General features: G+C 38.3%; 1 protein-coding gene across 1 annotated transcript in view; it reads right to left on the reverse strand.

Annotated features, from left to right (window-relative positions):
• POU6F2 (POU class 6 homeobox 2) overlaps positions 1-20514 on the reverse strand; it is a 316318-nt gene extending 295804 nt beyond the window's left edge. Inside the window, exon 1 of the mRNA XM_009641557.2 lies at positions 20410-20514. Coding sequence (XP_009639852.2) covers positions 20410-20514 — 105 coding nt within the window. The remainder of the gene's footprint in view (positions 1-20409) is intronic.
• Between the last annotated feature and the right edge of the window lie 218 nt (positions 20515-20732).

The following is a 20732-nucleotide window of genomic DNA, read 5'->3' on the forward strand; positions in this document are numbered from 1 at the left end:
TTCTGAGAATTAACCTGACAGCTAGAATTTAAAAAAAAAAATCTTTTTAAACAACTCTGTTTCTAACTGCTGTATAATGAAAGGCACAATTCATATCTCCTAACTTGAGTTACTTACAAGAGCTCAATAAGACTTTCCAGTGTAGCTCACAGTCCTTGCCTTACTTTATAGTACTTAGAGAGAAAACAGGCTTTAGAGTAACTGGCTCAGACTTTGACGTATAATTTTTAAGATGCCCAAGTCAGAGCAGATGAATGCCATATGAAAAATTAAGAACCAGAAGACATACAGACACACATTAAAAAAGTCTAACCATAATTATAGGTTGGAAGAAGAAACTTACTGACTGACAATTACAAGATCCATAAAACATGCAAGTACATCTGGAAAATTGAAAATTCTTTAAAAGTTTCCTTAAATTATGTAGATGGAGGTATGCCAGGCAATTCTTCCATTAAAATATATAATTGTACAAAGTGCAACATCCCTTCAGTTACCAGAAACATGCTGCAGTTTTATGTTGGTCTCCAAATTTATGAATTTAAAAGTGAATTAAGTCTCTCATTTAGGAGATACTTGTAATGATTTAAATTTAGGAAATACTTATAATGATTTTAAGTCCTTTCAGCTAACATTAACTCTACACTAATTCCTAAAAATTGGGTTAAGTGCTAATTCCCATTTGTGCAGTAAAAATCTTTTTATCAGATGAAAATGACAAACTTCTGAGGGGGAAGAAAAAAATACCAAAATGTGTTTAAATGTGATCTTGAAAGTAGTATCTTTCTCTTCAGAGGAACTGAATCAACATATTAGTTCCAATTATGCTATACTTCAGCAAGGATTGCAAGAACCCCGAAGTCTATGTGTCTGTCTGGAGGCTTATATACAACCAGCATCTTAAATACATGTCTTTCAGCTAGCATAGTTTGTATAACAGACACACAGAAGTAAGTCTCTCCGATGTCCTGTAGAAATGAGTGCATCACTTGTGCATATTCCTATGTGATATTTCTGTTTAAAATAATCAGGTTACATTTGGACAATTCAACATTGATCCCAAGGTATATTCTAATTGATAAGGACGATTTCCTGCTCCCTGGGCTATAGGTATGTAGAGAAGGCTACTGCATGAAGCCTTCTGTGGAGATTCCCACGCTGACCTCATTTGCCCACTCAGAGGTTAGGCCATACACCAGCAAAGGACTGCAGCACACCCTGAACTTTAAGGGCATGAAGAGCAGCACTGACTTCAGCAGGGCTTCTCCCATACAAGCAGGGCTCAAAAATATTGCAACTAGAACAACATCATTGAAGCAGATGCATTTGAGCCTGACATTATATCATTTAAAGTTTGCTGCCACAGTAACTTTTAAGTATCACAGGGTCCTAATGTACACATTTCAAGAAAATGTGTGTGTTTATTTTTATGTAATAATTTAGTATTAAGTGCTGTATTGAATATTGTCATAAAAGGGCTATTTAATTAGCAGGGATCTTGTGTTGAACGTTCCTGTCACTCCTGAAGCAGTGAACAGTTACAGTAAAACATAGGTACTGCCAAAAAGCAGAAGGGAACAATAAAAAAATAAAATAAAAAAAATGCATCCTTGAAAGATGGGGTTCTTCAGGCCACTGAGAATGAACATACCTTTAGGTTTTGGAGCAGTTATTTTTGAACTTCCTCAACACTGTGCATTAGTCAACACATAGCTTTTGGAAGGTAGAAATTTCTCCATAACCTCAGTTCATCAAGATCCTTCAGAGCAGATTTGGAATTGTTCTGTCCCCAGCACAGACCATCTATACCCATGTCTACCACAAATTCTCCAGGCCATATCAGTTAATGAATAAATCCCTGTTGACTTCAGTGAGACCAGGATTTTCATCCTTTTTCCACAGATCTGTAAACAAGCTTAATGGAGTTTGTAACTTGACAATACAGTAGAGTTGGATAAATGCCCTGTGTTTTATTTATACAAGTAAGTTTCAATTATGGCATTCTTTACGCAGTAAGGTAGTGTTTTCTGCTGCTGTTCTCTGCAGTCAGTTCATACTTGTTAAGAGCTTACACATTATTGCCAGCAAGATAAAAACAGGAGAGCTTTGGAACATGGGAGGACTCAGGTAAACAAAATAGTCCCTTGTTAGCAAGGTAATTTTCTCAATTGCAGAGGCAGAACCCTGCTAAAATAGTGATTAATTCTTTACCTTGGGACATGTCCAAAGCACACTGAATCTTGCCACAAACTTCAATACATTTTTGGATTAGGCCCTAATTAGTATTTACACTTGGTCTGGCTGTGCTCATGATAAAGGTCTGTTTAGAATATTGATAACAGCATGTTTAGCAACAGTATCAGAACCATGTCAATGTGTGCAGCCTGTGTTTTGAACAAGGTCCTGTATTAAAAAAGTCAACAGGAGTAAATTTGCATGCCATTTTATATTCTAGCTCCACTTCCTTTCATACAGGAATAGAGTGGGCTATTTTATCAGGTTTTGCTAGGAACCAGCAAATGCAAAATGAATGAATGCCTCTTGTGATCTGCAGAAAGAATGGCTATGAAGTGAGCCCAGTACACCTGAGCTCCATCTACTGATGCTGTTACCCACCCAAAGTGCAGCTGCAATACTGGGAAAGCACCTGAGGGAAGGCAATCTCCTAAATTGGAAAGAACACCTGGTAGAAATACAGAAGTGAGGAGGAGAATAGGTGCTTCAGAAGCCAAACACTACCTCATGTTTCTAAGCACACATTAACATCTGTGATTCATTCTCTAAATGAGAAACATAGTTAAAAAGCATCCTGCACAAGTGCAGCTGCAAGGCTACTTTTTTCCCCCCCTTTTGGCCTATCAGAAGGCAATGGAAATTCCGCCCCGCCCCCCCGCCCCCCCCCAAATGCTGCTGCTATCCTGCCCGAGCTCCACACCAGAATTTGTGCACTCCTTTAAACTCCACTGGTAACACATTCTCTACTTCCATACACACAATGCCACGTAAAATCACTAGGCTCAACTATGTATTTTTCCATTTCATCTCACAGGTAGCTGAAGGGCTTGGAAGCAGGAGAATGTTGCATTTGTAAACCACTTTCGAATATATAAGTACACTAAGAGAGATCTTTTAAGAAAGATGCAGACGCACTGACATAATATTATCCAAGAATAAAACCCTTTGATGTAGAAGTCCTCTACAAGTAGAGAACAAAAAAGCAGTCATAGTGAATGCTAATTGTTGTAAGCCCAACACACCTTCTGCTGAGAAGAAAGCTTGTTAGCAATACCATAATGCAAAGCTTGATGCAGCACAGCAAAGGACAGATTCTCAAAATAATTCAGCTTTTGCCTGACTGTGATTCTGTTTAGCCTAACAGGAATTTTGCAAGTGCTAGTATGAGAGTTGAGGTAAGAGGATGCATCTGTAAGCCTTGGCTTTGTCATCTTTGCTGTTTAAATGTCAAAACCTTCATCAGGAAAAAGAATTCAATGTAAAAAAAAAAATTTAAACCTATACTTGGTAGAATAATTATTTCTTTGTTTCTCCTTTTAATAAGAGCTTTCTAAGCTCTCTATTAATGTTCTACTTTTTTTATCCATGGTACATCTTTCCTCTCTGAAGAAAAGATTTCCACCTATCAAAAAATTCAGTGTTGAAATGTTGGGTTTTTTTCCCCAGCCTTTAAACAATAATCCATGGGAAAGTCAGACACTACCAAAATGAAGAAAAATAAACCACTTTTCTTCCAAACTTGAACTATATGCTGGAGAACAGGCTACATCTTTACCATGGATCTCTGATCCATATTTCATAACTCTGATTTAGGAAGGAATTCAGAAAAATTATAATCTTTCAACAATGGTTGCCCAAATATTTCTTGACCAACACCATTTTGCAACAGTCTGCAGCTGCTCATAGATTGCCTACACTCCACATGCAATTAGCTTCCCCCAGTGTAATATGGATGAATTCCACTACCACATTTTTTTCAGTATTTCTCATGCAGATGCAGAACTGAGAACCTCACCTGCAAAATTAAAACTCAGCAATGCTGTGATCATGCTTAATCCATTTTTACTGCCTTGGAACTCTGAAGCAAATTGCAAAGAATTCCAATCATTTTACCTTACATTTGAGATCAATGAAAGGGCTCATTGATCACTCATTACAGCTAGCAAACAGACACACTAAACTGAGTACAACACATCATAAAATAACCATGGAGTTTTGTAAAGCTTGGCCAAAGAAGTTTTCTCCTTCATTTCTTACTGTTATTTGTAATTTACTAGGACACTCTTTAGGTAAGTGGATCCCTGCACCTGCCTGAGTCTATTTCTGCATCATTTTAAGACCTGGGCCTTAGCACAGGGTCAGTTATGAGAAGATGAAAGCTCTTGGCTGAAGTTTAGCAGAACCCTTTTTGTTGTACTTACCTAGTTTTAAAATTAGTCCAACACAAGTTTTCCAATGAAAATATAGGGCAAATCCTAACCCTATTAAAATTAACAGGATCTTTGCTGGTTATTTCTCATGTACTAGGAGACATCCCACAATCCAACAATATCAGGGTTACATAAACAGCACCCGTCACCACAACTACAGTGATACTTACACGAGTTGTGAATCGCCAGGAGCAGCAGGAGCCCAGAGCACCCTCAAGACACAACATTAAAACTGAGCCTGCATTCATGTGCCTGCATGGCAAGTAGCCTCAGTTCCCTCTTGGCTGGGCCCAGAATCACCTTTCTGGCCCAGCACCAGTCACCCAGCAGCACCAGGAGGACAAGGACCAAGCTCTGCCCCTCCTAAGGGCACTCACACACAGAAGACGTTTATGCACTTCCTCTACTCGCTCAGCCCCCCTTCCTTCATCCTGTGTAGACTTCCCTCCCCCCAAATTGGTCTTAAATCCAGGCTCAACATGAATCAGAATTTTAGGTTTAAAAGGCCCATAAGGTAGAGGCACTGCACTACACAGCAAACCCTACCTCAGCCCACCCAACTCTTTATAGAGCAGGGCCACAGCCCAGAGTCTGGCCTAGCATCTGGCTGCTCACAGCTTCCTCCCAGGGAAATACCAGGCCTTAACTGCCCTGAGCAGCCATGCCTGAGGCATCCCCCACCCTGCCCAGGGCCCCATTTAGCCCAGCAAAACCAAAGCTGTGCTGGCCTCCAGATCCCCACACCCTGCCACAGGCCCCATGTCCTGGCATGGCTTCTTACCCAACCCCTCCCTGGCATGGCAGCCTGGACTCAGCCATTCCCAGCTGCCATCCTGGGCCTGCCCTGCTCAGGTGCTGTGGGGACAGGCCCCTGGCCGGTGAGGCCTGGCCTGGCCCAGCCCTGCTCCCCAAACCTTATGGGCAACAGCTCCCTCACACCCCCCTCTATAAAGGTGCTGCTTGATCTCCAACACAGCTGATGTAAATAAATGTCCTTGTGTAATTAAGATCCAGCTGTTGTCCTCTATACCTTTTGTATCTTCTATATAAACTTAAAAGGATTATACATGTGACTAAGCTTATGCATGACCAAGAAGCTGTAGGGGAAATGCTACAGTTAAAACTCTGGGTCTAAAATTTTACAGTGTAAGAAGAACTTAAAGAAGCTGATGCCACTGCACAGACTGGCAAAACTGGAAGTTGTGGAAAAAATAACCTTCACTAGAAAACTTGCTGTATATTTCATGGCTCGTTCCCCATGGTATTGCATGACACTATTGCAATTATACATCTTACATATGCCATCCTTGAGCTAAAGAACCAAATTTTGAGTCTCCATACCTGGCATTTACTGCCTCTGATGCCAGTAGCGGCTGTCCCTGAGCACAGGGCTACAGCATAAAGGGATTCAGTGGCACAAACACATGCCCCAGATACCGGTGTGAGCTTGCATACGAAACCCATTCTTATCACATCATTTGTGAAGAAAAAAAAAGTATTATTTTAGTAACACTTAATCAAATAATAGTTGTTCTTCTCTTTCTCTAGCCTGAAGGGGATACATTCACCAGATGAAAGCATGAAAGAGGGGCTAAAATATGTACTTTATCCTCCTAGCCTTAGTCATGCTCGAGACAGCTGCAGATGCAGTGAGTGTCCAAGGTGGCATTTACCAAGCAGAAACCGATCCAAAGCAGAAGGATACTGACCAAAAAACAAAGTGTCTTTTAGAAAAGCAATTTCAAAAGAATCATTAAATCACATTGAGGGGGGGCATTGGTATCACGGCCAGCAACGCCTCTGCTAACAGAACAGCTCTGGATGTAAGTTATTTTTAAGGACAGCTGAATAGACTTGTTCATGGTTTTGCAACCTTTGTCTGAAACATTGTGGGCCCAATTTGCCAGCAGAAAATTCCTATCAAATTTACCTTCAGTTAAGGCATAAAAATGGAATTTAAGAGATTAACATTAATGTTGTTAACAACTAAAAGTTTTGCAAAGAACAGGAAGGTGACAGGATCGAGCCCTGTTTTTACACCGGTCTCAGCAGTCTCAGCTGTTAACTGCACCACTTCCACAAGGGTGCTTTGCTGATGCTTGGTGAGATGGTTCCCTGAACCTGCATCTGAGCAGGTGCTGAATGGATAAAGGTGAAGAGAAAGGATATAACATGGATGTAGTTTTATTATCCTCAGTCTTCCTGTACACAACTGTTTCACACAGCTCTCTGCCACAGCCTAATCCTGGCTACTAGTCCTAATCCTTCAACCTTTGTGAGTCCTTATTACTGCTAGTTCAATACATAAAACTGTAACAAACCTGCTAAAAAATAACTCCGAAATTTTCAGTCATACCAAAACACCTTTTCTCTAGCTGCCATGCCCTCATTCCACCCTGCATCTCCCCTTTTCTTCTAATCCTGCCTTTTTCACACCCCCATGTTGGCAATCACTCCTTTCCCTTTGCATGTCACTGCCCCACATAAGTGGTTTGTACTAGCTACTTATTCCCAGTTCTCCTTCAGTATGATGGGATGCTCTTGATAAATCATACATTAGATTATAGGCGCAATTGTAAATAATGCTGAAGAAAAGCTAAATAAGTTTCAGAAAATTATCCCCTCCCATCAGAGATAAAATTGGCATAGTATAGGAATTAAAGTGACTTCAAGCTGCTGAAAGTAGCAATTATATCTGTTCAAATGATAATCCAATGTTATTTCTCCGTAGTAACCTGAAGCTTTTACTTTGCAGTAAAGGAACTGTATTAGACACTTGAAGTAAAAAGCACTTGGCTTTGCAATGCTTCCATTTTTAACATTGTAAATAACTAATTGAGGCTGTGGAGAATTAAGAGCCAAGTATTACCTATTACAGAAGTTTCATGTGTCTATTTTGTACAAAGACAAAAATCTAGGTGTCAGTCGCTGTTCTAGCAAAACTACTGGATGTGTTGATAGGTTTTGTCTGCTGGAAATAGTAATGGCAAGATCTCTGGGAAATTTTTCATTCAAAATGAAAATTCAGCGATGTTAGAACCTTTAATCCTACCATCCATATAAAAAAGAGAGAAAAAAATCCATATGTTTCAGTTTGATGTTTTGTAAGCAGAAGAATTTGAGTGCTTAATTCAAAGTTACTTTTTCTTTAAAAATTATACAAATCCAAAAACCCCTGTTCACTCAAAATCAATTAAGACTTTTCTGGAATTGGGCCCAGAATGTATATATATACAAGTATACATACATACATAAACTTTCTGCAGTTTCTAGGAAGCCAAAAAACATTATATATCAACTATAATATTCAGAAAGGAGTATAATAAAATATTATCTATATTGCCAAATACTGTAATGGAAACATAAGTGGAGGTGTGGAATTATAGAGGTCACAGTAAAAGAACCTAATCTGTGTGGCATATGTAGTTGTTTACATAATTAAAGGGTCTATTATTATACATATTTACAAGGAAAACAAATTATGACTGTACATATACTTCATTTGAATTATGTGGCTTAACAATGCAAGTAATGTTTTTCACATTTTGCATGCATAGCTTCATATTTTTTAAAGAAAAACTGAGATATTTTGCCAGTGGGATTTGCCAGCAGAAATTTCTGAGCAGTGAGGGAACCTGCCCCACAGGTTTTATGTTTCTGTCTTTATCCCTAGTGAGGTCCAGTCTCCTCTCCATTGCTCCTCTCCTCTCAGCTTGCCTACAGATGGGGCAAATCCTCTTCCCTACTGTCCCACGCAGTTCCCAACCTCTCTCAGACCCACTCTTCCTTCAAGGTCTTACTTTTCCTCTCCATCCCTCACCACTCTCTAGTTCTGGTTGACTACTTGTGCACTCATTGTTTCAACCCATACCTATATCTTCCCTGGCTCTTGTCCTGTCTGCATTTGAATCACCCCTCTTCCTCCTCCATCTTCCTCCCCCAGAAGGTGATCACTGAATACACAGAAGAGGTTCCCAGGTGGCACCTCTGCCATTTACCAAGATGGGCCAAGTTAGAAGCTAAGCTTTCAAGGGGGGACAGAAATAATCTGTTATCCCTAAAAGAGGGAAGAAGATACGGGCTTAACTTGGAGCAAGAAAGATTCCTTTTGCCATCAGGAAAACTTTCTAACAGTGCGCACTAGGGCAGGGATAGTTAAACTCAATGAATGGCATGAGCATATTGTGGAATTGGTGCTGCCAGAGGTTTTCAGGAAGCACTTAGACAAACACCCGTCAGATGTGACTCAGATGATCCTGTCTAAGATGACTTTCTGAGGTTCCTTTCACACCTTTATTTTCTGTGAATCTTTAGGGGATATAACTGTTTAGAGTTGCCGAGTAAATATGTGCCAACTACATTTCTCAAATGCTTGGAACATAATCAAACAGAGGTGGATTGTCACAGGATAACAGAAGAGTCATCTCAGACACAATGCTCCTACTCCTCACCAAAATTAGAGTTTTGCACTTAAATACGGGGTGTCTTTAAAATGGGTGAAACTATCCCATATTTTAACCTGTACTCCTTGGGAACCACTGAAGTATTTTAGCTGAAATTGTCTTAAAAAATATTCAGGAAGAGCTAAGTAACCAGGTGGAAACACTAACATCATCAGCAGCAAAGGTCTTAAGATAGGAAATATGGGGCTACTTCAATTATAGAAGGTTCTACAAGCCCTGCCAATATTTTTCCCCAGGCTCTCACAAAATGGGGAAGCAAAGAGAGAAATATCTCACAGTCTTCACAGAATACCTTAAGCCTCCTATGTGCTTGTTTAAAAGGGATTATGAAATAAAATGGAGTAGGAAGCGTCTCAAAATTTCAATGAAAACTCTTGGGTCAACCCCAAAATTGCTATTTTAATATTTTCCCTTGTCTGACTAAATTTTAAGATGTTTCCCACTAGCCTGTCATTCTTTGTCTTGCTTCTTCTCTCTTTGTTTGCTGTTTTTATTCACCCTTTGACTTGGAGTTGAAGAATTCATCTGACATATAAAGTATAGATAGAGGGGAATTTAACTGGCATTAATTCCTATGAATTTAATTTGTTTTCTTTTTCACTAATCCAGGTGTACTAACTGAATAATGCTCTGGAAACATAGATCTTTGTCAAATGTCACAGCAAGCAACACTGCAGCCCATGGGGTAAAAAGAAAAGAAAAAAAAAAAAAGAAAAAAAAAAAGAGATAACTTGATTAAGCCTTTTTTTTTAAGCACACCCATTTTAAAGCCATAATGTACTTGACTGATTTGAGAAAGCAGCCTTTATTTTGTTTCGGTTGTGTTCTCAGGTACTGACTGCTATGGTTTGACTGGTGCTCACTTTCCTCCCTTCCATGTTTTCATTGCTGCCAGCAAAGGTATGGATGGTGGCCAGTAAAACAGGATTTGGCCCTTTCACCTTGTCTGTTTTTCACGTCAGAATGGATGTTAATGAACGCCTATTTGTAGCTAAGTAAGGCTAATAAGCCTTCCTCTCTTCCCCCAGTCTGATTTCTGCCTATTCCTTTTTAATTTCCATCTGAAAAAATGGAAATTCCATCTATTTGGGCCTGATTCCCATTTACACTATGGTGGTTTTCTACCATTCTGGAAATATAAAAGAGCTTTGAAGTACACATAAATTAATTACTCTTACACCCACTTTACAGCTGGTTTGTACTGCCAGATTGTATAAAGAGGTCTCAGTATAAAGTAGAATTAGGCTACTATCTCCAGGGGCTAAGCTTCTCAAAAAAGAAAAATAACCAAACACAAGCATAAAAAATAGAACAATAATAGCTATTTTTAATAAGATTTCTCTTTTCAGGTGCCAATTTCAGTCTTGGTTTCTCCAGAATTAAGGGAAATTATATGAGAATTTTTACAGTTTGCCTTGCAGGACTGAGTGGGGGTGGGGAAAGACTAGTTTGGATACAGTATAATTAATATCAGTCAAGGCACAGAGCACACTGGGCTCAATTTTAGTGTCCTGCTCTTTTGCTTTCTGTGCCTTCTTGCTGGTTAGCTTGGGAGTCACATCACACAGTTTATAATTAATCAAGTATTGTAGACTACACTGGTAAATTTGCTCATGTAAGGGCTTCTGGATCAGATGGAACAAGCTTAAAAGCTGCCAGTGATTGTGTTTACCCAAATGTAACTGTTTAGCTCCACAGAGTTACTTGTGATGCACCCTGGTAAACACCAGATCAAAAAGAAGCCCCAGAAACACATCCTGAACATACTAATTTTTAACATCCATTTGAGGTTTAGTGTGCTTTTATTTTCTTAGGGAAGTATGAGGCTTTTTTGGAGGTTTTTTTTTTTTAATTTAGAGTGAAACTGAAATTCACCTACATACCCTAATAAATGCCTGTTGTATCAGAAATAAATGACATCATGATACCAATGAGGTAAAAAAAAATCTCAGCACACTGGCCAGATTAAAAACACTGATCCTTGTGCAGTTCTTAATTCAATAAAATGCTGTGGTGCTTCATGGTCAGAAGGAAATACTCCTTTGGCAGCATGTGTTTCTACTGTGTCCTTCATGAAAGAGTCAAAGGGTACTTTACAATCCAATCCAATGCTGGATATAACCTTTTAAATAAATAAACTGTGGTTTAAGGATTTAGAAAGCACTAGATCAAAGAATGTAATCTTTGAGATCTAATAACTACAGTGATGGGTCTAACATACAGACATGAGCAGAATGGAACAAAGGTTTGCTGAATATCCACAGTGCCTCTTGGGTTAAAATTCATTACAGAGTCACTCTAAATCCCTAGTTAGGGGGCAACACTCAATTTCTCCTCTGCTAAGAATCCAGCATAAACTTCAAAAATAAGCAGAAACCAGTATGTTCAGGGGAAGAAACTCCATTCTTCAGCCCTTTTTTTTTGGTTGTTGGACTATTCAAAATCCAGGTCTTACTTTCCTAACACCTGCCAATGAACCCATTGCTCACCCCTCCAAGATTTCAGATGCAGCCTCCGTGTTTTTGCCTACACACGAGTCCCACTCTCCAGGATTAACTCAGTGGCTTATTTTTTTCAGCTGCACATGTCTGTATCCCATTGAGGCCATGTGAGATCCAAGCCTTTAGCGTCACATAGTCTAATGCACAATACAGTACTCACATGAGCTCTCCCAATAAGTCCGTGGGGATACTTGTGGATGTGCTTAAATGGTTTCATGATCACCCTTCAAATAAGCAACAGCTCAAAAACAAACAAACAAAAAGATAACTGTCTTCAGAGCCATTGCAAGCCCTCGCGTGCTGCTTTAGAGCAGTCCAGTTTCTCTTCTGTCAGGCCTTGAAAATGTGAGTTTTGCTCACAAGCTTGCATACACAGGTTTTCTTGGTTAGTTCGGTGAGAAGCTGGAGCAGGTGGTGCATACTGCATCCAAACTTCTGGAAAAAACTTATCTTTCTTTATTTCCCACCATGGGCATTACAACACATAAACCATCACTTCTGCCTACTGTTCAACCAGCTTCTTGTCAAATCTGGCTGCAAGATTAAGCTTCCTCAATTCTGAATTCAATATTGCAACCCTAAGGATATAAGAACCAAGCTGGAACATTCTGTTTTTTGGGGTTGTTTTTTCCTCTTAAAAGACAAAATTGTTTCAGTGCCGAGATCACAGTTTGCCCTGACTATAATGATAAATCATCATGAATGACACTGAGTGAAATGAGTTTGATGTTCTCTGCTTTATTCTTCCACATTAGAAGCCACTTTTACATTTGCCACAACTTTCAACCTTTCCTCCAAAAGACCAAGAGCTTCTTGTTTGCAGATATTATTACTGCTTTGTATAAGCTAACTGAAGAATGTGAAGCACGTTTTGTACACAGAAAGGGTTGGACACAATGAAGGGAAGGTAAGACTTAGGGCCAGGAATCCTGCGATAGCTGTTTGTTTCTTATAGCAGCATAATTCTCCTTTATTCCAGATTATTTTATTTCACTTCAAACAGAACAGTTTTCACAGGAAAGCTTTCAATTTTTCCTTCATTAACAATGTCTGAGCAGTGGAAAAAAAGAAAATCAAATGAACAATTTCCCCTCGTGTGCTTCAGGGCCTAATCCTGCCTTCAAAGAAGACTGAAAACATTCAGGCCTTGCTGGAACAGAGTCCCGCCTAACAAAGCCAGTGGGAAGTCCAGGACTCTGGAAGCATTCAGCACTTGACAGCATCTGGTTCCAGTACCAACATCTACAGCCATCACGACAGTATCTCAGAACTGCCAGACTTAAAGCGTACCAGAGTTATTTGCATCTTTAGCCCTTTTTTATTTTTAAAGCTGGATTCGGTAGCAATCAGGCACAGTTGGCTGTTGTTATAAATTAAAATAACAACAAGCACAGCCTTTAGTGTGTTATACTATGAAAAAATGGAAGCTCATGCTAGTTTGCCATTCATGGAACACAATGCAATTTTAAGTCATAAGCTTGAGATAAGGATATGAAATGTTTTAGTTAATATTATTGCTTCAGTCTTAGTTTGCTTCACTCGGTTTGTGCTGCCAATTTTATTTTTTTTACACACACACACCCCCCAAGACGATTTACAGAAATGGGCTAAAGCCTCCAGCTTTTAAAAAAAAAAAAAAAAGTCAGACTTTTTATTCCAGTAAAACTCCTCCATACTTTGGTGCACACGAAACATGAGCAAAGCTCAAGTAAAAGTCAAGTTAGAGCTTCACAAGTTGGCTCAGTAAGTGGAAAAGCAGTTAGAGATCTAAACAGTTTAGTGAAAAGGACAACATTCTGATATTGTATTATCTCTTGTAATATGTCTAACAGCAGCTGTTCTGTAATACTATTAACATGACTTCCACTAATCTGCTCGTAAAAACCTCATGCTCTGTTATTTTCTATTGCTTGAAACTCTTGTTTCCATAGCAGGGGGTGACTAAAAAACCACTTTTGCCTTTTACTCTTGCCCTTATAATATTGCCTTTTTGGAAGTGCCATTACATAGCTGGATTGTGTCTTCAAAACACACGCGAGTCTGAGATCCTTTAAAATGCTAGAAACTTGTAAAATAAAAAATACTTGATGGAATCGGTGACTAAAGTAGCATGAAGTTCCTTTCTAACACTTTTTCTTTTCTTCCTTTTGCTTAAGGACCCGTTTCTCTTTACAATGCCCTTCCCCATCTGTGGGTTCAGAGCCCCATCCTGAAAAGAGTTACATATGGAAATGGATCATATTTAGCAAGTAGTTTAGGTAAGACTTGCTGGAACTACCACAGGATCAAAAATTACTCTTGCAAGTAAGATTTTGCAGCACTGACATTGGATTCCTTTTACAGTAAAGTGGTACAGGAAAGCCCATCAAGGCAAGACCCATCTGTTTTGACAAGAACGTTTATCAGCGTCCTACGTTGTAAATCCTCATTCACACGAGCAAAGGGCAGAGGACAGCTGAGCAACCACACTGGAAAGCAAGATCCGTTTCCAAGGCACTCATCTATGAAACACATTTCCTCAACTTTAAGTATATGCCCCAGCGTTAATGACATCATAGCTTACTCATGTGAGTAAAAGGAAGACTATGCATAAAAGTTTGTGGGACCTAGTTTTGCTATAATACAGTATGTCACATACAAATTGTACCACCCTTAGGTAGGAAAAAACCCAGGCTTATGAGTAACTACAAAATGTATTCTAAACACATTAAGAAAATTTAATTTATATCATTCACCATGTAAGGATGGCTTGGAATAAAGATTTATGGGTCCCCCATCCCACTCCCCTCCTCCCCACCATTTTTTTTTTTTTAAACTTTCTCCCACTACCACTTTTAAGAATTGCTAGAAATTTAGAACAGTCTCTTGATCTTCAAAATTTTCTTTTGATCTAAGAGTTAGATAAAGCTCTCCTATGGAACAGCACTACCAGTCAACAGAGAATCAGCAGCAAATATCAACAACTAATCTTTCTCTTTTGAAGAAATAGTCCTACATATCACAGAGGTTTCAAAGCCAACAATAAAACAAAAACCCTGAAGCTATGGTCCATTTACCTGTAGCCCTGACATCCTTGAAAAATAAGTGTTCAAGAGCCCTGAGTTACTATATTTTATCCTAATAGTTCTAATTATAAAAGAGTTTGCATTGCAATTATTTAGCTAGCATTGAAACCAGACTTTGTTATATTTATTAGCAATGACAGTTACTCAATAGGCAAGTTGGACCAGATTCTGCAACGTGTTTTTTACCTGAGAAGTCCCGTTGAGTTCAGTATTGTACTGCGCACCTGAAGATTTAGCAGCTGCAGACTTCTTATACGGGCTTAAGTGATTTGCTGACCAACTTTTAAGTTTAATGAGAGCTACACACACGTATATTCAGAACTGAACTGAGTTTCTTCCTGCCATTTTTACAATTTCAGAATAAGCAGCAGAATTACAAGCAAATGCCACTGAGAGATGTAAATCACAGGAAAAAAAAAAAAAAAAAAAAAGTATTTTTGCATGTCCTCATCTAATGTTGAAAATGCTATATACAATTTGTCTTCGATCATCCTTTTATTTTCTCCCATTTGAGTTGCAGTCCAGATCAGAGAAGAAAAATAAAAGACTTGTTACAGCTACAGGTCAGTGTAAGATAAGAGGCTCAGCACAGTCACTTCTATGTACTGTACATACACAAGTGGCCCAGATTGGTATTTAGTTTATCGGTCTAGAATCTAGGAAACACAGCAGAGGTACTTGAATGTAAATGCATTGCCTAAAGATAAAAATCTACATCACTGGACGAGTGTCGCTTGCCCAGCAATTTAAAGGTCATCTGACATATTTTATTTTTCTCTTACAATTAGAATAATAGTGAATATACACAAGGTGTAAATCACAGCTTTTTAAAGAATTGACCTCTTAATTGGCCTGACCCACAAACTAACACATGAGACAGCAGAGTAGCACTGAACAGAAAAGAATAAAGAAACTCAATACGAAGAAACGACCAAAGAGGTTTTTAGAGGGCTGATTTCAATTAAATCCCGATTTTGGTGCGAAAACAAGAAAAATCTTTTTACGCACGAATGAAAATTATAAAAATCCATTTTTTTCTGCTGTAAAAACAAAAGTCAACAGAGAAATGCATTCTTTTGCTGGAATCCAGGCCTAGGACCAAAGAATTTACATATATTAAATTAACGAGATCCAAACTCCTCTACAACAAATATTTATACTGTAAAATATTACAGCCGCATAAATGCATCTCCTTACAATAATAATTCTTAAGGACACAGTATATTAGAAAGCATATGAAACAGTGGATTTCTGTGGAGATGGAATGCTTCATTATCAGAGTACCAGCTTGTTCATAAATATTAAAAAAATATGGTTTTGAAGTTTTTCAAACATGATTCTTATTGTTTACATTGTCTCTCTACTACTGAAAACAACAGTCAGTGTGTACCTGTCCATAGGTCTCTCCCTCACAGTCTCAAACTGCAGACAACAACTGCTTGTGACTGTAAAGGACAACAAAGTCTGTGCTGGACATACACTAAGCAGACAAGGGGACAAGGGGTCTGACCTTACTTATGCAAGTAGTCATGCTTACAGTGATGGGTCTAATTCTTGCTAGAGAGAACAGGATTTGTCCCAAACTGTAGACAAAAGGGTGCAATTCCTTGCTGTATTATGAAAGTGGGTCTTAAATTTACGTGTAAGATAGTTCTTTTCTGTTTGTATACGTTATAGGCACTTCAGTATATTAGATTAGAGATGGTAATGAGTATTCCAAGAGAAAAAGACCTTCCCTACTACTATGAGAAGAATCACTTAAAAATTGCTCAAGACAAACTAACATTATATATCTGGTCTTCATTTGGTAAAAATTAAACTCCTGGATGTGTATTGATCTGCATTACAAAACACCACAAACAACAGATCAAACTTCTGAAAAGTGACCTGTGAGTTACGGAAACAACTGGTTTCTCCGAAACATTTTTTCCCCTGCTCTATTGTTGTTAATCATGGAGAAAAAAAACAAAACAAAACAAAGCAACAAGCTAAAGCACAGAAGAGGAAGACCCACCTTGGCTGCAGCAGTGTATCAGTCTCATAAATTGGGCTTCAGAACAGAACTCTCTATGGGAAAAGAGTGCATGTTTACCCTTGCATAAATAGCTTTTACTAGATGATGAGATCACATGGAGGATACCATTGAAATATAGAAAATAAACATGGTTTAACATGTAGAAAGAGAACTCAAACATCGCAATAATAACTGCAAACGCCTGCTTATTTGAAGAAGAATGTTACCTAATTTACTTTCTCTCAGTTTACAGAGATCTAATTTAAGCTGCTCCCCCTCCCCTTCCAGTTTTAGTGTATTTGCAAGAACCAGTGAACACAGAAATGTGCAGCCAGCCCGGGCCCTCAGGCCGGTGGATCAAGATGGCAGGCTGGCCTGGGCTCCCCCGGGGATAGCAGAGCCAGAAGGGTGATTGGACACAGTGACCTGTCTGCATGAGATGAGACAAAAACAGGAGGGCTGTAATGCTGATGAACTAACCTGTCACTCACAAGCTCAGGTCTGAAAAAAAAAAAAAAAAAAAAAGAAGGAAAAAAAAAAGATGGGGAAAAAATGAAAAAGAAGAGGAAGGTACAGTACAGATTTTAGAAAGCATACAAGGTAGAGAAAATACAGCATAATTGGAATAATTAGATGACGCATTTAATTACCTGTTCATTTAGATGGGCTCAGGATACATAAGGAATATGGCATAAAAATCCAGCTAAGAGTTTCTATAAGAGCAAAACACATTTGAAGAAATAATGGGTATTATGGTTCAGCGTGCAAGGAAGGATGCTACAGACTATTGCTGACAGGGATCGGGGTTTCATTCCAAACACTCCAGTTATGAATCAAAATCACAATGAGCAATGAGCTTCTAGATCTTGATGCACTAGGCAAGGAGGTTGTTCTTCAGAGTACTTGGCTGTTTAATTGTTTGCTTGGGGGAGGAAAAATCCAGAGGGAAGGTATACAAGCAATTCCGCACCTTGGAGCCAGTACACCCAGGTGCTAGGTAATGGTCAGGATTGTAGCACTCTGCCTACCAGTGCCATCGCCAGTGGGAGCCACTGTGGACACGAGCTTGGAGATAGACGAAATAAAGAATATAAAAAAAAAAAAAAAGTGGAAAATGCATTTAATGATGAACAAGTACTCTGTGTTGAAAACGCCTTTAAATCAGCATGCTCCTGCTATTACTTTCGTGTCATACGCAGACTAGCGTTTGAACTACAAATAACTGCTAGTGTTTCTGATCTCCATTGGAGCAGAGATATACATGTATAGTTTGGATTTTTAATTAGGCAAGTTCACACTCCATTAGCAGCAAACAAGACTGAATTTAAAGCTACATCTGCAGGATTAGTCAAAACAAAATTTAGTTCTCACAGCTGGAGAAAAATACAGTATTGAAATAAAAGGGCCAAATGATAAGCATTTATTTAAAGTTTTTGCTTTCGGGGGTTTGAAAGTTAACAAGGACTCTTAAGAACTTTATCTAAAACAATAGTGTCAGGAAATGAATGTCTCTTCTAAAAATATACACATACTGAATATGCAAATCTTTATTATTTATCAATACTAAATATAGGCTTACAGTGTGGAAAGATTTTATGGCATAGGACTTGTCTTTTGATAGTTATTTTCTCTTGTCATCTGAGTATTGGAGTCTATAGAGAAAGTCTATTTCTATTTTCAGCAACATATGGTAATTATACTGATTGCTCTGGGCTTCCCAAGTTTTAAGTAACTCTTATTATACAGCTAGAAAACACATTTTTATCTGAAGAAAAGAAAACCAACATTTTGTTCTATCTTCACATGCAGCTAATAACAACCAAACATTGGACAAGTAATCAAAACAAAAACATACTTGAACATTTTGTGGATTTATGAACACATTTGGATGTGCACACTTACACATATGATATGTAAATATGCACACATACAGCTTTCAAAAAATGTTTGAAACACCTAACATATTAAGTTGCACAATAATAATATCCATAAATTCTGACATAGAAAACCTAAAGAAGTTAGTCACCTAAAATAGTGAAATGTATTTTTCTTTCAAGTGCATGCCCTTGTTATTGATTTTTAGGAAATGAAATACACTAACACACGATATAAACATTTTTCCAGACATTCACTGAACTTTTTTTTTGATTGATGAAATATGGAATGTTGCATACAGAAAAAAACACGCTCCTACCCTTTCCAGCCTCAAAACCACTTTCCGAGAGCTAGCAAGCTTTAAACATAAAATAGGTAACTTATACTTTCTTAGATGCAAAAGCAAAAGTTACATTAAAGAGATATTACAAGCTTTGAGATTTATCAAGGTTTCTGGGTACATTTTCTGTCAAGTGTACTTGCTCAAAACCTTGCCATCATATCTGCCTCAGAATTATTAAATATATTTCTTTAAGACTGAACAAGTTTACACAAAAAGGTAATTAACCCTCTCTAAAATACATATTTTCACACAATGTAATGCTAGCAAACATGCCCCGCTTTTTAGATATGAGCTAGCCTAATAGAAAGCTGTTAATGTTTGGGGGATTTTTAATAAAAAATGTATCTTCTATTTTTAAAATATTTAAAGCAATGAAAGTCTGTGGTAAACATGGTATTACATATTTGACATTTTCCGCCCAGAAATGCATTACTGTGTACGACAGTATTAATAAACCATGTGCTTTGAGGGACTTCTGTGCTTTGCCATAATTTAGTTGAAAACAGTGTGTAGGATGCGTATTTTTCCACCATTGTATCAATGTATAGGAAACACAAATACTATGTCATCACCTCAGCAGCATGCGTTCACTACACTGGAAACATATGCAAAAAAACACAAACTTTTGAGAGTTCAAAAAATACCCTTTGCCAGAGACTGATTTACAAGTCAGTGGTTAATGAGAAAGTGTTGAGCACTTAAAATTTTGTTAGCAAAAGAAAAACAGACACCCTCATCCGACTCCGGCTGCATTCACAGGAAAACAGCCCTCCCTGTACAACAGGACAAAATAATTTAATTTCTTTCCCCACTTCGGGTTATTATTTGAAGCAAATGAAAAGACAATGATTCTTCTCTCTCCTGGCTAGAGCTAGAAACAGCACGGTTAAAACACACACATAAAAACTACAGACTTATCAGAAATCACAAAACAGAAAGAGAAGGACTCACTGACCCATTTGGAAGACAAAGACGACAAAATGGAAAAGCTCTAAAAATCAGCTTGTGAGGCCTTTGAGAGATATTCTTCTGGCATTTCATCACAGCAGCCCCAGACCAGTTCACTTCCCTGGATACAGGGAGGGAGAACTAAATAGAGCTGTTTATTAAAGCTGTTGTGCTGGATTGCATTAGGAAGCACGAGCAGACCACCTGGACCTTTCAGATTGTGGCAGTGTTTAATTTGCAGGCTGCCCCTCTGCAGCAGCAAAGACTACTACATTTACCAAGCTCAATCACACATTATCTGGGTTAGGAGTAAAAGAAGAAAAAAGAAAAAGAAAAAAAAAATCCACAGCCTGTAGTACAGGAATACAGTCAATATAGAAATAATGAACAGCATTAGAAATAGAAAGCAACTCCCCAGCAAACGTAACACTTTTACGCCTCAGTTCTACTTCAGCACATTTAAATAAAATACAACGGCAAATTAATAAATAGATTGATTTGGCAAAGCTCAGACTAAATTATAAACTGGGTTTATTAAAAGAAAGGCATGGTATTTTAGGTTTAACTAGTGATTCCCTGGCCAGATTATTGTGGTTCTTTTGCCTTTCTCACTTTCAGTACTACACTCACTGGTAGCTGAAGATACAGATAGAAAGATGGTACTGTAAATATGAATTATGTGAATCATATGGTTAGACCCTTGTGAAAAAAAAAAAAAAAATAAAAGGGGAGTTGAGAAATGGCTGACTCCATACCTGACCAATTACAGCTTGCATGGTCCCTGTGTCCTGCTGAGCTGAAAGATCGCAATCCATCATATGTAGTCTTTGAAAAGGAGAATGGGGGTTTCTGGCATGCATCTGTCAATCAACTTCTGCACTCACAACCATCACCAAAAGCAAGGGAAAAAAAGTCAAGCTGCTCCACCAAATAGGATGAAACAGTCATGTGACCTTCAGCACACTCACACACATACATACTTCCATACAACGTATGAATTTTCTGCAGATATGAAATGACATTGACAAATACCCAATACCAAGTAAATAAAGTGAGACAAACAGCTACTCACCAAAGA

This window comes from Egretta garzetta, unplaced genomic scaffold (assembly GCF_000687185.1).
Source record: "Egretta garzetta isolate BGI_Z169 unplaced genomic scaffold, ASM68718v1 scaffold127, whole genome shotgun sequence".
In the NCBI taxonomy this organism is placed as follows: domain Eukaryota; kingdom Metazoa; phylum Chordata; class Aves; order Pelecaniformes; family Ardeidae; genus Egretta; species Egretta garzetta.